The sequence below is a fragment of the Polypterus senegalus genome, chromosome 7, assembly GCF_016835505.1.
Source record: "Polypterus senegalus isolate Bchr_013 chromosome 7, ASM1683550v1, whole genome shotgun sequence".
Lineage (NCBI taxonomy): Eukaryota > Metazoa > Chordata > Cladistia > Polypteriformes > Polypteridae > Polypterus > Polypterus senegalus.
Window position 1 is genome coordinate 106,177,459 of NC_053160.1, and position 16,286 is coordinate 106,193,744.

The 16,286-nt window shown below is 39.1% G+C and overlaps 1 protein-coding gene across 2 annotated transcripts in view; it reads right to left on the reverse strand.

The window, feature by feature from the left end:
* The window catches only part of dnai1.2 (dynein, axonemal, intermediate chain 1, paralog 2), a 346,056-nt gene that overhangs the window by 238,962 nt on the left and 90,808 nt on the right, over positions 1 to 16,286 (reverse strand). For both annotated transcript variants that reach the window (XM_039759139.1, XM_039759138.1), the window contains one exon: positions 8,677 to 8,803. In XM_039759139.1, the coding sequence (XP_039615073.1) occupies positions 8,677 to 8,803 (127 nt within the window). The remainder of the gene's footprint in view (positions 1 to 8,676; positions 8,804 to 16,286) is intronic.

Genomic DNA, 16,286 nt, shown 5'->3' on the forward strand with positions numbered 1-16,286 from the left:
CATCTTACTGCAGATGTTGAAGGATGCCAACCTTCTCAGAAAGTATAGTCTGCTCTGACCTTTCTTACATAGAGCATCAGTATTGGCAGTCCAGTCCAATTTGTCATCCAGCTGCACTCCCAGATATTTATAGGTCTGCACCCTCTGCACACAGTCACCTCTGATGATCACAGGGTCCATGAGGGGCCTGGGCCTCCTAAAATCCACCACCAGCTCCTTGGTCTTGCTGGTGTTAAGGTGTAAGTGGTTTGAGTCGCACCATTTAACAAAGTCTTTGATTAACTTTCTGTACTCCTCCTCCTGCCCACTCCTGATGCAGCCCACAATAGCAGTGTCATCAGCAATCTTTTGCACGTGGCAGGACTCGAGTCATATTGGAAGTCTGATGTATATAGATTGAACAGGACCGGAGAAAGTACAGTCCCTCGGTGCCCCTGTATTGCTGCACACAATGTCAGACCTGCAGTTCCCAAGAGCACATATTGAGGTCTGTCTGTAAGATAGTCCACAATCCATGCCACAGGTGTGAATCTACTCCCATCTCAGTCAGCTTATCCCTAAGGAGCAGAGGTTGGATGGTGTTGAAGGCGCTAGAGAAGTCCAAAACATAATTCTTACAGCACCACTGCCTCTGTCCAGGTGGGAGAGGGATCGATGAAGCATATAGATGATGGCATCCTCCGCTCCCACCTTCTCCTGGTATGCGAACTGCAGAGGGTCGAGGGCATGGCACAGGTGGTGAAGCAGCAGCCGCTCCATGGTCTTCATCAGATGTGACGTCAGAGCAACAGGCCGGAAGTCATTCAGCTCACTAGGACGTGATACCTTTGGGACAGGAGTGATACAAGATGTTTTCCAAAGCCTCGGGACTCTCCCTGTTCCAGGCTCAGGTTGAAGATGCGCTGTAGAGGACTCCCCAGTTCCAACGCACAGGCCTTCAGCAATCGTGGCGATACACCATCTGGACCCGCTGCTTTGCTGGCACAAAGTCTTTTCAGCTCTCTGCTCACCTGGGCTGCTGTAATTGTGGGTGGGGATGTCTCACCTATGCTGGTATCAGCAGAAGGATGGTTGGAGGATGCAGTACTCGAGGTGAGAGTGGGTTACTGTGATCAAACCTATTAAAGAAGTTGTTCATTTGGTTTGCTCTCTCCACGTCTGTCTCGATGGCGCACCCGCTCGAGCTGCAGCCAGTGATAATCTTCATCCCATCCCACACTTCCTTCATACTGTTGTTCTGCAACTTCTGCTCCAGCTTTCTCCTGTACTGCTCTTTCGCGCCCTGAGCTGGACTCGAGTTCCTTCTGCACGCACTTCAGCTCATGCTTATCACCACCTTTAAAAGCCCTTTTCTTCTGGTTCAAAAGGCCCTTGATGTCACTTGTAATCCATGGCTTGTTGTTAGCATAGCAGCATACTGTTCTTACTGGAACTACAATGTCCATACAGAAGTTGATGTAATCAGTTGTGCATTCAACAGCCTCTTCAATGTTCTCACTATGTGATCTCAGCAATATATCCCAGTCTGTAGTTCCAAAGCAGTCTCTCAGAGCCTGCTCTGCCTCAGGGACCACTTCCTGAATGAGCGTGTGGTTGTAGGTAGCCCTCACTCTTGGTTTGTATTGAGGCTGAAGCAGAACCAGGTTATGATCTGCTTTCCCAAGCGCAGGCAGTGGGGTGGCCTGTATGCGTCTTTAACGCTTGCATATAGTAGGTCAATAGTCCTGTTTCCCCGAGTGTTACAATCCACATACTGGGAGAAGGCAGGTAATGTTTTATCCAGCGTTACATGGTTAAAGTCTCCAGCGATTAGCACAAGTGCCTCAGGGTGCTGCGTTTGTAACTTAGCAACTGCGGAATGGATGATGTCACTCGCCATCTCGCTCGCTTGAGGGGGATGTAAACAATAACAGCAATCACGTGTCCAAACTCTCTGGGCAAGTAATAGGGGCGCAGACTTACGGCCAACAGTTCGATGTCCCTGCAGCAAGTGGAGATTTTAACGTTTACATGTCCTGAGTTGCACCACTTTGTATTGACATAGAGAGCGAGTCCTCCTCCTTTCTTCTTTCCACAGGTACTTGCGTCTCTGTCCGCTCTAACTGTGCTAAACCCGGGTAGCTCCACGTTAGCATCTGGGATGATAGACGTTAGCCACGTTTCACTAAAACACAGCAAGCTGCATTCTCTGTAGGTTCTGACATTTTTCACCAGCACAGCCAGTTCGTCGATCTTATTTGGTAGTGAGTTTACATTTCCCAGGATCACAGAAGGCACCGACGGTTTATAACGCCATTTTCTCTCAAGTTGTCTCAATTTAATCTTATTTTTATCTTTGCGCTGGCTCGGCTGCCCGATATCGTCTTCTTACCTCGTCAGGTAAATAAGGAACCACACCGGCATAAGCATTTCTTCTCAGTGCTTTAAGCTGACTACTTGAATAGGCGAGTCTCGGAGTGTAAAAATCCATGTCAAATAGTAAAATAGTAAAAATGTGTAAAAAGTGTCCAGGGAGCAATTCCACATAAAAGAAAGTGGTAGAAGTGATCAGTGAAATAGAGAAAAATAGAGATAAAAAGGTAAAAAGATAAAGTCATATACGGAGCTGCTGGAAGGGCTGCCACTCGGATGCGGCGCCAGAAATAGTGTGATGTGCATGTGTGAAGGCTTAAAAATTACCTGTGTCACGTTATTTATTAAAATAAATTATTAATTGAACCAGGGACTTCTTGGGGTGCATTGTATTTGTGGCTTTGGGGTTCAGTGGCACCCCCTACAGGTTACAACTAATACCTATCAAGCTGTAAATACACAGGAAGAACATGGAAACTCTATGCAGGCTTTGGTACTCAACTTTGTTGCACTGAATGGCCTGTTCTGGTCCAAATTGTTTTAATGTTCTAATGTTCAAATAACAGCTGGGATCCACTGTACTAACTACTTTTAAAAACTTTGGTCATGTTAACTCTTAATCTCTGTTTGCTTAAACTGAAAATGTCCTACTTCTTTAATGTCTCCACATTTTATTCCTGGAATCAGTTTAGATGTAGTTCTCTGGACTTAACTCTAGTGCTGCCTTGTCTTTTTTGTAATGTGAAAACCAAAACGTTCCACCATAATCCAGGTGTGGCCTCACCAGCGTATTGCATTGCCACCTTTGACTTATATTTGACACAATTTGATATAAAGTATAACCTAACATCCTTTTAGCTTTCTTGATTGCTTCTGCACACGGTCTGGATATAGGCAGTGATGAGTCCACTGTGACTCCTAGATCCTTCTCATAAGGTTTCATTCATGTTACAGAACTCCCATTGTATATTCAAATTTCTGCTTGCTTAATACATTACATTTACTTAAATTAAGTGTCATCTGATACAAATCTGTCAAAGCCTGCATACTGTTTAAGTCTCTCTGTAATAATTTAGCCCATTCTACAAAATTTGCCAATCTACCTAGCTGGAGATCATCTGCAGTTTTAACCAGTGTATTCATTATATTTTTGTCCAGATTATTTATGCATATTAAAAAGTGCAGCCTCCAGTTTTTAGGAATTTCTCCTGTATGCAGAGATTTTCAAAAAATTTGGGTCAAGAGCTTATATATGAACTCATTAATTTCCTTAAACACTTGAAGATAAAGGTTTGTTCGTCCTAACCATTTGTTAGATTTCAGAAATGTAATCTAAGCAGTACTTTTAGCTATAAAATTTCTAAATCACTAAGTACCTCCTTAGTAGTCATTAGTGATGAGCGAACTCCGCAGTGTTCACTCCGCCTCGAGTTCAGAGAAATCACAGAAGTGTTTGCGAATATCGACAAATTTGTCGAAATGCACTGAAATCAATGGGGATGAACTAATTGAACTAGATTATTACTAAATTATAATGGTGCAATTGTCTTTATAGTGTTCCTCAGGGCTAGGGAAAATACTGGAATGATTACTGCTGCTAAAAAGGGCAACATGAGCTGTGTGGCCGCAGTGCCAACTGCTGCACCATCATGCCTCCATGAGATTAAAGAAGAAAGAACACAGAGACGCGCAAAACAATATTTCATCAAAACAAAACGGAAATGCCGAAATCGTACTCAACAGTCAGAAAAAAATATGTAGGTTGTTTCATGTTGAATTACAAGAGAAACTATTGCTTTATGTGCTTTTCTGAAAACAGTCTGGCAGCAGATCGCCGCTTGCCGCCTCTGCCCCTCACCCTACAGTACTGCTACACTGCACAGGGCAATAATGCAGCAACAGATTTTTTATGTTGATTTATATGAGAATCTACTGCTTTGTGTGCTTTTTAGAAAACAGATTTTTGGGAAAATATTCAGCCCTGGGAGTAAAGGGAAACAAAATCAGCCCTAAAAGAGCTAAAGGCAGAACATTCAAAGATGGAAAAATTTAAATTGAAGCTGCTGGCTTGTTCTATTTTTCAAAATTGTGCTGAAGGCTCTCCAAACTGTCTGTGCTGATGCTTTGCATTTTTTCTTCTATTAAAAAGATTCAAACTTCTTGTAAATAGTAATAACACTTTTGCTATTATTTTTTTAATCGAGTCTCCAGTGTTTTTGGTGGCACCTGGTTCTTTCAGTGTTTGTTTTCATTCTCCACATGGCTAGTTAAGTTTCCTCCTCTTATATTGACATGGAACTTGAAGATTGACCTGCACATTTGGCAACAAGCAGAGATAACTCATTATTTATGCTGGATATGTTTCATAAAAATAGAATTTGAGAACATGCATTATTTACTTATCTGTTGAGCTCCTTAAATTGAGTTTACTTACAATACAAAGCAATAATGTGCCTTAATGGCTTTACATTTTACTGTACAGCATATTTTTTACGGAAAATGTAAAAAAAAAAACTGGTATGAATACTGATGCTACAGTAGTTCACCAGCTCCTTTATAGCACCTTAAGTTTGCATGTTCTGTTTATATCTGCATGAGTTTTCTTTGTTAACCACGAGTTTCTCCCAGTTTTCAAATCTGTAGTGTGTCACCAAGTAGAATAATGATATTAACCAAGATCATGACCGTGTGCTCTTCATAGTGCAAATCACTGTGTGACTGTGCCTCAGTGAGATCAAAAAAGAAAGAATGTAGTGAGAGATGCGCAAGCTTTGTAACCAGGTTTTAATGTAATTAATCATCATTATATACCCAGGGGGTGGTCCCATCAGATGTTGACTGTTACAGCTCCAGGGGATGTCGCACTAGCTTCGCAAAGCATTACAGGACCGTTCTCCTAAACAAGCCAAATTATCAGAAAATAATTCTATGAACCAGGGAAAATGCAAATGCAGCAAATTTGCTGAGAATAGCGCTTTGATGAAATTTTCAGATCAACACTAATAGCCCTGTTAGTTTCAGGAGGCTGTTGATTTCTTCATACTGAATTGCTGTGGGCTTATACCATGAAGCATCTCAGATCAAAGATTTGCACTGTGGTGAACTGCCAGTTGTGAGCCACGAATCTGCATTCTCTGGCTCAGAGGCGAGTGTTTTGATATTAGAGCTAAATGGAGAGCTACATCCAATGGCCACACAGAACCATGTCTGACCACTGTGAGAAGTGTGAATCCAGATGACATCAACAAGATGACTTCAATGACTCTCTGTGTCAGCCCCCACCTTTTTCTGTGCAACATTGTCACTACACAAATGTAGAAACTTTATAAACTCCAACATCTGTATATTCTAGCTCACCTTTATCCTTCCTAATACTTTTCACCTAATCCTTGACAGTTCTTTTACTACTAAAATATTTGTCTTTTATGCAATATTTCTGTTCAACTGCCTTTTGCTCTTCCTGATATCATTTTTAACTAGTGCCCTCATGTTCCCATATACCCTACAATAAGCAGGTACAGGTAATTAGTGTTATTTGCCTTATACAGTTGTTTTTTGTTCTTTGTAACTTCTTTGTAAGTTCCTTATTTGTCCTGAAGAGTGCTCTTAAATTTCATACTGCTATTTATAGGCATAACTGATTGATAGTGGAAGTGAACAGATGATTATTTTGGAGTATCCTGGATTAAAATCCACATCTCCACTGCTGTTCTCAGCAAACCATCAGTGACTGAAGTCTTGCAAAGGTAATTTTTAAAGCATAATCATTCAAATACCTCTTAGTATAATAGTTATTTCCCTCTAAATCATGCCAATAATTGTTTTTCAAATGCAAATGTTGCAAGGCACATGGGGATGTAAATAAAGTATGTTTCCTTTCAACACAGACATTCTGACTCAATCACATTTAGGAAAGTTTCTCTTGTTCCAACAGTTCTATTCCCAAAACATTTTAGATGTGAATAAATGTGAAAAAAACATTACTGCAAAAATGATACTTTTGTGGTTCATGTGTGGTTAAGTACTAAACACAAAGGGTACATGTGGTTTGATTTGTAATCCTCTCTTGTATCTTGTGTAAATGAGATATAGGAAACCAAGGTTAAAAAAACAACTGCTGTGGCTATTTTGTGGCCGCTACACATTACTACCTAAAAACAAAAGCTGGGATAGCTAACTAAAAGGTAACCAAATGTGGTTATCCCATAATTTTGATGTATGGACTAGAAATACAAAATCAGATCATACACTCTGAATCTCATTCTTGTCACTTGTAATTTAAGAATAACAAAAGGTGTATTTTAGTTTTTTCTTTGATCTAAAAATAAAGGGCATTATGAGAGGTGAAGGGCAAAATGATGCATGGATGAAGAATAAATCAGTTGATACATGCTTTATTCCATTTTTGTCTCTCAAGACATAGAAAGAACAAACCTGAAGTTTCATTTTTTGAACTGAGAGTAAAGGAAAATAAAAATGTGCAATAAAGCATGTATCACTTGATTTCTTATTCTTCACCTATACATGATATTATAGAGGGAACAGTGTCTGATGAGCTCTCCCTCCAGTTTGCTCCACTTACCCCTTTATTTTATGTGTAAACAAAGAATTAAGTTGGTGGTGATGGCGGGAAAGAAGGTTTTCTTATGAGAGACAAATGTGGTATCAAGCATTAATTGATTTCCTATCCTCACAAATACATTAAATTATTGGGGGATCTGGCAAATCTGGTGACCTATCCATCAGTTAGTAACATTAAAACTGTTTAACTGTGACTTTTTGTTTCTCATTCATGCAAAATAAAGTACATGAATGTTTGCTCATCTGCCAGTAATATCTTGCCTAATTTATGTAGGTCTACAATGCTTTTTGATAGCAAACATTTGCAGCAAAAGAGGACTTAAATGTTATTTGTGTCAGTCCCTTAAATTAAATGAAATATATTGTATTTTATGCTTTTTTCTGGGGTAATAAAGCAAATTACATATTTACATGGATAAAAAAGGTCATGATGGGAGACAGTTTAATGATTATTCTTTAATTGGTATCTTTAGAAGACTCAAAGCACTAATAGCATGTGAAGGACAGATGTGAACGCTATTAAGTGCTCAAATTTGAACTAGTTACCCTCTAGAAGATATTATTTACTCTTGAAAGGCTGCATGCCATAGGCCTGAAAATAAACCACCATGACAAACAATGTTTCAGAAGAAGCCTGGTGCTTGACTCCCAGCAAGGCTCAATCTGGACATGGAATCGCTTAAAGAGATGAAGAGTGCGAAGGAGCTGTTACCTCAACCTCCACTTAACTGGTGTTTTAATGGGATAATTTAGTAACATTTGGTTCACTGCACTATGGACACTGTTCTGGTTTGGTTTGTTTTTAATAAAAGCACTGTTGCACTTTCCACCATCCCCTTAATCTAAGTGTGATTTTTTCCCCATTTAGATAGATAGATAGATAGATAGATAGATAGACAGATAGACAGATAGACAGATAGACAGATAGACAGATAGATAGATAGATAGATAGATAGATAGATACTTTATTAATCCCAAGGGGAAATTCACAAATTCATTTGCCAACCTCATCCGATTACATTACTGACGGTGTTGTGAAGAGGAGCATGAAACTGGACCCGCACCGTCACATGCTGTTGATGAGGAATAAAAGGAGTAAAGAAAGCTATTTACCCTGTAATTTCATGTATAACAGGTGACTGAATTGGCATAGGCAGTGATGGTGGAGGAGGAGGAGAACAGCAAGGCTGGTCAGGAGATATAGTAAGAATGTCTCAATGGAGGAGCACTGTGAGATAGAGAGGTGGAAATGAAGAGCAGCTGGGGATGGAGACTTGGGTGTGGAAACTGTAACCAACAATCTTTTTAAAGCCCATGTCTAATTTTTTTTTTTTTTTAAACTTCATGGCAAGATTTTGTGTGCCATTACCCTGCAAAAAGTATAAAAATACAGTGTTTGTAAGAAAGATTTCTTTCAGTAGAAATTGTCATTACTTCTTTAAACTACATAAATTACACATCCTAAATGAGCAATGATTTTTAAAAAGTAAATCACAAAAAAAATTCTTACAAAATATTTGGTGCTAACATGTATTGTAAAGATACTTTTGTCACTGTACATTATATTAGAATGTGTACTTTGAAACAATGTCTTCAGTTATTCTTTTTAACATTGTTAAAATTATTTTTTCTAGACTTAAGTACTGTAGCAACCCAAGTGTTCCTAGATCTTGAATCACAAAAAATGAAGATCATGACTTTTAAAATCTCAGCAACAAAATAACAATTCCCCTATTTACTAACCTTCAGCAATACTCATTCTTGCCTTCTGACGTCTGGCCTCATCAGAGTCTTTGTGCAACATGTTACCATCCAGAGAAAAGTGAATGGCTAGCTGATCAACATTGCTGATAGGCTTGTAACATCGTTCCTTAAGAAGAAGCATAAATATCTTCAGTCAATTTAAAAATTACACCTTATACCATACATTAACTCTCTAAATTAAACACATGGTGTCTGTAGTAGGGCTGTGCAATGTCTTAAAAGTTTACTTAGTGGCATACTTATTTTAAAATACTAACAATGTACTGTACCATTGCCACATAGGGTTGTTCACAAATGGAGAAAGGTTTATGGATAATTAGCTATTCTACCATGTACTGCAGAAGGCATCTACACTACGCAGTTTGAGGGGATGAAGGGTGTGCAGGCATTTTAGCTTGGGATGCAGGGTTAGTTTTGTTGTCTCACAGATTGATTCAGCTCAGCACACATACTGATAATCAGTAAATGTTATTACAAAGATTCAAAGGTGATTAATTTAAAATTGCTTCAAATCATAATGTCTTATTAGCACCTAACTCTTAATATTAGATCTGCCACATAAAATGGATTTGAATTGATGTCTACAAACAGGAAGTTAGAAGTTACTATATTTACTTTCACTCACTCAAAGATGGTGCCCCCAGTTGTTCTCTTTCTGGAATCTTCTGAACAAAAAAGCAACGCAGCACATGTTATAGCAATAAAAAAAAAAAAACATTTTATTGTTTCATCATCCATCCATCCATTATCCATCCCGCTATATCCTTGTTTATAGTGCATATTTTGCCTTTTCTTATTACGCATGTAAATAGCATGCCGCAAAAACTGCATAACATCAAGTGTAAATTGGTACTGTAAGCTTACAATGTAAAATGTGCATGCTGAAGGACAATGGTACATTTGGCCCAGGGTTTAAAAAAATGTATGGCAAGGTTTTGATATACTTGGTACAGTGCAATCAGTTTCAGATTTATTCTCTCGTGTAGACAATATAATTACATTCCTACTTGCCCACAAGCAGTGCTTGAAATGTAACCAAATTATGGGCAGTATTTTGCTTAGTTAGCGTTTTATCCTCCTTCATTTTATTTTTACTTTTACATGATAGGTCTGGGGCCCCTTGGAGGTCAGAGTACATGTATAATACTATATACTTTCGAAGGGAGGGAAAGCCCCACAAAGCACTGAGCACCACTGGTACCAGCCCATTTCAAGCACTATCTACAAGACCTGTCTATCTGTGGTCTGGGCTTCTGTTAAATTGGCATCCCAGATGGGATTCTTGGCTGTCCATTGTCTCCTCGCTGATTTCCTGAGTTGCCTGGCTTTCTCCTTGCCCATAATAGACAGGAGAGGACTTCAGAGAGCCTGTACGGTTCTCGGGCTTGCTGTAGCATGTGCTGCTGCACTGCTGCGAGTGTGCATGTGTGTACGGCGCTGCTGTGCCAGGGCTACTGCCAACAGATTGCCAAGAGTCCCATCTGGGATGCCAATGTAACAGAAGCCCGGACCACAGACAGACACCATGACTTTGTCACATAACACTCCTTTATTTTCCTTTCTGCAACAGTATACACAGTGCACCAATCACCAGAGTACTCAGTCCCTTCTTCCTCTTTCCTAGCTGGCTCCACTCCTCCAAGCTCTCTGTCCACTGCCACCCGACTCCGGCTGTTCTCTGAGTTGTGGCAGCTGTCTCCTTTTATAGAGGACCTGGAAGTGCTCCAGCTGTTCCATGATCAGCTTCCGGCTGCACTTCCGGGTAAGATGGCAGACCTACACAGGAGGGCTCAGCCATTCTCCACACGCCCCTTGGCAGTGTCCATGAGCCACAGCAGGATTGAGCTTCCCTGCTCCATGGGAGTGTAGCAAACAAGGAGAGCTGTCCTCCGTCGTCTTGGCCAGGTAAGCATCCCGGCCACCCATTACATAGTATAATATGAAACACATGAAATTAGATAAATGAATAACACCCACACAATATTTCGGGTCAAAATTAGCGATACATCCCAATGTATTAAACTCACTTCTGCCATCTCAACGTCTATCGCAACATTACGTTATTAATGCGTATCTAAAAGTCGAAGCTAATTGTCTCTTCCTTATTAACACTAGAATTACCAGAGCCTACGAGAAAACTCGTAAATCTGGCCCACCTTAAATCCGTTCGCACATCTCCGTAAGCGTCTTTTGTCCTGTAAATGTGCTGATTAAGACAAGCAGCCTGCTATTCCATCCCCCCACCGTCGCAGAATGTTCACAAACTTCTCTCAGCTCATGCCTTGTTTGATTATCTGGGAGTGAACAGCTGGAGTTTTAGAGTGGAAATAATTGATTGTTATTTGAAACACATGCATTTCATGTGTGTTCCATTTCTACTTTAATCTGTGTAAACACATTGTTAAAATAGAAACTTTTTCATATTTTAGTAATAAATGTTACAAAATGTAGGCATAAACTATAGAATGTGTGAAGCCTGAAGTCCAAACATCAAATAAACACTTTCATAAAAGGTTCAAGGATGATACAACACCTTCCTTGGTGTAGCCGTAAAATTTTCTCGTCCCCGGTTCGATCCCGACTGCCTCCTATATTTGCCGTTTTCAGTAGTGAGCTGCTCTTATTGTTAATATTATACAGTGCATACATACATTTGGTTTGCGTCTGTAACAGACCGTTTACATTTATAGTACTGTACTTGTAAAAGTTACTTTTTTTTTTTCACTTTTATTCTCTCAGTCATGATACATACTAACACCCTAGGGATCTGACGCTGTTAGTTTTTATTTGAAACTGGGAATAACTGTAGATGTGAGTAGTGAGGACATTCTCTGATCTGGAGGGATAAAAGCTGACACACAAACACCGGTGAATCTGCTTTCTTTGTATCTCACCGTCACTTTTTTTTTTTATTCAGTTTTATTGAGTGTTCCTGCTCACACAGAATTAGTATGCAACTTATGGTTTGTGATGTCAAAAAAAAAAACAGAGACGTAGGTATATATGATATTTGGAATTATTCATTTTATGACCTTTTATCAGATCAGTTCAGTGCTATATGCAATCATTAAATTCAAATGTTAACAGTTCTCATACACACAAGGATAGTCCGTCCTCTCTATGCTGTGGTTTCCATTACACAGCTGAAAGAAAGAGACAATATATGTGACATTTTGAAGAAATCATTTTATGACCTGAATAGTACCAATCAGAAAACATCATCGCACAGTGTCAGATTGGGTGTGAATTTACGCTGGTGCTGTTACTTAGAGTCAGATCAGGATTTGGTGTTAGAGCGTGATCGTGATTGAGAGAATAAAACTGAATGGATTTAAGGTGGGCCGGATTTACAAGTTTTCTTATAGGCTCTGGTAATTCTAGTGTTAAATCAAATCAAGCAAAACTTAGAACGGAACCATATGCAAGGTCTCATTGATCATGTTCAGAATTCAAATATCAATAGTTATGACAAATTCAAAGCAGGTAAAGCAGCAATCTAACCATCATCATATCTAGGTAGTCCAAGAGCATTGCAACAGTTATATAATGATGCAATGGCAATATCCCAAACTATTGGTCAGCCAGATTTATTTATTACAATGACTTGTAATCCACAGTGGCCAAAAATTTGATGATTCTTGAGAACAATGCCACCGGCTACATCAGCTCTAGATATTCTGACTTTCATAAGTAGATTGTGTTATCAAAAAGTCTTAGTTTTATTGAAAGAACTCGAATTGGTGTTCAGTCAGATCAGAGCATACATTTACACAATCCAATTTCAAAAACGGGGTTTCCCTCACATGCATTTATATTTTTACTTTGCAAAATAAATTATTAACTGCTGATGATGTAGATCGGTTTGTCTGTGCTGAAATTCCAAACATAGAAACCTATCCTGAATTATGGTACAAAGTCATTAAGCATGTTTCATAGACCTAATTTAAAAGATGCAGTATGTTGGAGCTCAAAAGAAAAGCGTTTAAAGAAAAGTCTGTTTATTTGTTAGAGAGAAAGAAATGATATTCACTCACGGGCATTTATACATTGTGTTTTCACGATGTAAGTCCAAACACGCAATCAAAATTCAACGCGATATTGAAGGAAAGTTCATTTTAAATATTGTTTTTACTGAAGTTTTAAAGTAAAGGTGAAAATTTAAAAAGTATTTGCGTGTTAATATCAAAGACAAGCAGTTTTTTTTCATTCTTCATATAAGAAAGACACTCATTCTGCAGTAGTGATTTGTTTTGAGACCAGTACAGGGGTTCTGGTTGTCAAGTTGCCAAGTCCATCCTAAAATGTACCTTTATGGGCCTGAAATTGACAAGCAGGACATGTGACATGGAAGTCAAGGTACCAGTGCACAAGGGGCACATCTCCAGAAGGCACTGGCAACATATGGGTTTCAAAGTGTATGAGGTGCTGTTAGACAAGAAAAACTGTCCTGCTAGCAGCTGGTTGCAACACAAAAGAACAGCTTCGATGAACCCTTTAAAACAGGCAAACCAGACAAAGTCTCAAAAGAATTCCAACTTGTGTGGCCAAAATGAGCATTCATTTTTTAAGAATAGTAAGCTAACCAAAAAAAGTGTTGTAAAAAGCATGAAGCACTCGGGAGTCTGCGAGCATTGCAACGGCACATGCCAACTCAAATTTTGTGTGTGACGCAGTGTTCAAGATGCCTTCCCTCATCTACAGTGTACTGGTGCTAAACTATAGCTAAACTCAAGAAACTCATTTGCCTGATTTGAAAAAGAAAAAAAAAAAACATGGCTGCAGTCTGGCGCTTTGAGGAAATTTTTGCAAATGTGCCCAGGCAATCAGCTCTGCCCTAGCCAATAGTCTTAGATTCAGTAAAAGGTATCAAGTCTCAGTTATCGTTGCAAACAAAACCTTACTAAAATTACATTTGCAGCTTAATGCATTTTAATATTAGTAAAGAAAAAAACGTCTACCAGATGAAAAGCAATTATGTTTGACTGAAAAAAAATGTAAGGATGTGCACAAAGGATTGATGATGGTGGCTCTAGACCCTGACACTTTCTCCTCACGCCAAATGCCTTTTACCCAGTTAGTGACTAACTGATCATTTCAAAGCACAAGTACACACCTCCTTTTCATTTTAAGAAACAGAGAAAAAGCAGCCTTGTTAAAGCTACGTAGGCTGTTTACTATCCAATCTGAAAATAAATCATACTCTATTATAATTATTAGCATTAATTCTGTAAAAAATGCATAATACATATTTGTGTGCTGGTCATGTTAATTTGTATCACATTATGACATGGAAGGTAGCTTTCACACAAGTTGTACATATTCACTTTATTTATAATGCCAGCATTCCCAGTATTTTTATTAACTGTTTTTTCAAAGTGCACATCACTTTCTACCTATCAACACAAGGCCACTGCAACCAAGTGAAGAACTGCAAAACTAAGGGTACTGATTAAAATGCGTCTCCTAGAGCAAAAGAGACCTGCTGATTTTAGCATTACCATGCAAGCTCAATCAGGTCTGGTCAACTGTAAGAGCTAAGAGAATTTTATTCTTCATACTTCTGCTTAAAAGAACAGTTCCCAAACAATGCTTGGTATGTTCATAGAGTATCATGCTAATTTAGTGTTTCCAGCACTGTTTCAATTACTGAAAGCCAATTCCACATTGTCTGTATCAACAGCAACTGTCGACCAAAGTTTTTCCAAGCTTAATTTGGTCAAATCCAAACTCCGAAATCTATGTGGACAAGAACATCTCTCTTATCATCTGATTCTGCTGATACAAACATCAATATTAACTAAAATGAACTCATTTTAATTTATTAAAACATGGGACCTGAGACATCAATATATACTATATATAATTTTACATTGTGCTTCAGGGTTCTTGATCATAATAATTTTACTTTTCCTTGTCTACAGTTTAAAAAATTGCCACTTCATTGAGGAAAAAAACTATTTGATTTGATGTGTCATGATATGAATTCTTGCTGTTAAGGTCCATTCAGTATTTTATGCAACTGGATGAAAATTGTTATTTGCTCTTTTGTCTTAAGATGTGTTTCGTTAGGAAAATTAAGTTTATGCACAGTAGAAGAAGTGTAGTATCCTTTCTGATTATCTAACATAATCAACAATCTGGGCAAATATGCTGTTATATTATATGCGTATTAGAATGCCCCTGAATTAGCAATGGAGAGACAGTGTTGATTGGAGCAGAATTCAATGGACATGTTAGTGAAGGGAATGGAGGAGATGAGGAGGTGATGGGTAGGTATGGTGTCAAGGAGAGGAATATGGAAAGTTAGTTGGTAGTAGATTTTGAAAAATGGATGGACAGGGCTGAGGTGAATACGTATTTTAAGAAGTGGAAGGAACACAGGGTGATGTACAAGAGTGGAAGAAGATGAACAGAGGAAGATTATATTTTATGCATGAGGGTCAGACTGAAGGAGATTGAAGATGACAAAAGTGGTGGCAGGGGAATATGTAGTTAGGTAGCATAGGAGGATGGTAGTCTGTAGGATTATACTGGATATCAAGAAGTGGAGGACAGTGAAAAAGGATCAAAGGTTAGCAGTTGAAATTGTTGACTGTAAGGTGGAGTTCAGGGAGGAGGTAAGACAGGCAATGGTTGGCACTGAAGAGTTACCAGATAGTTGGGCAACTATAGCAGAAGTGGAAAGGGAGACACAGTAAGAAGAGTGCTTGGTGTGATGTGTAGACAGAAGAAGGAGGATAAGGAAACCTGGTGATGGAATGGGGGAATACAGTAGAGTGTAGAGAGGTTGGCAATGAAAAAGTGGGATACTCAGAGAGCTACACAAAGTAGAAAGGAGTACAAGGAGAAAACACGTAAGGTGAAGAGAGAGGAGGCAAAGTCTGATGATAAGGCAATTGATGAGTTGAATGAGAGGTTGGACACTAAGTAGGGAGAAAAGGACCTGTACCAACTGGCTAGACATAGGAAGCAAGCTGGGAAAGATGTGAAGCAGGTTAAGGTTAAAAAGGATGAAATGGTAATGTACTGTACTCACAACCGAGGACAGTGTGTTGAGCAGAGTATTTTGAGAGGCTGATGAATGAAGAAAATGAGAGAGAGAAAAGACGAATGATGTGGAGACAGTGAATCAGGAAGTTCAATGGATTAGTAAGGAGGAAGGAAGGACAGGTATGAAAAGGAGGATGGGCTGCTGGACCAGATGGCATACCTGTGAAAGTATGGAGGTGTTTAGGAGGGATGATAGTGGAGTTTTTAACCAGATTTTTTATTGCAATCTTGGAAAGTGAGAGGATGCCTGATGAGTGGAAAAGACGTGAACTGGTACTGATTTTTAAGAATAAGGGGGATGTGCAAAGCTGTAGTAACTACAGAGGATAAAACTGATGAGCCCACAGCATGATGTTATGCGATAGAGTACTGGAAGCTAGGTTAACATTAGAATTACCAATGCTTACGAGAAAACTTGTAAACCCGGTCCACCTTAAATCCACTTGCACGTCTCCATTCAGTGTCTTTTGTCTTGCAAATATGGTGATAATCCCAAGCAGCAAGCAGCCTGCTATACCATCCCCCCCCCACCGCTGGAG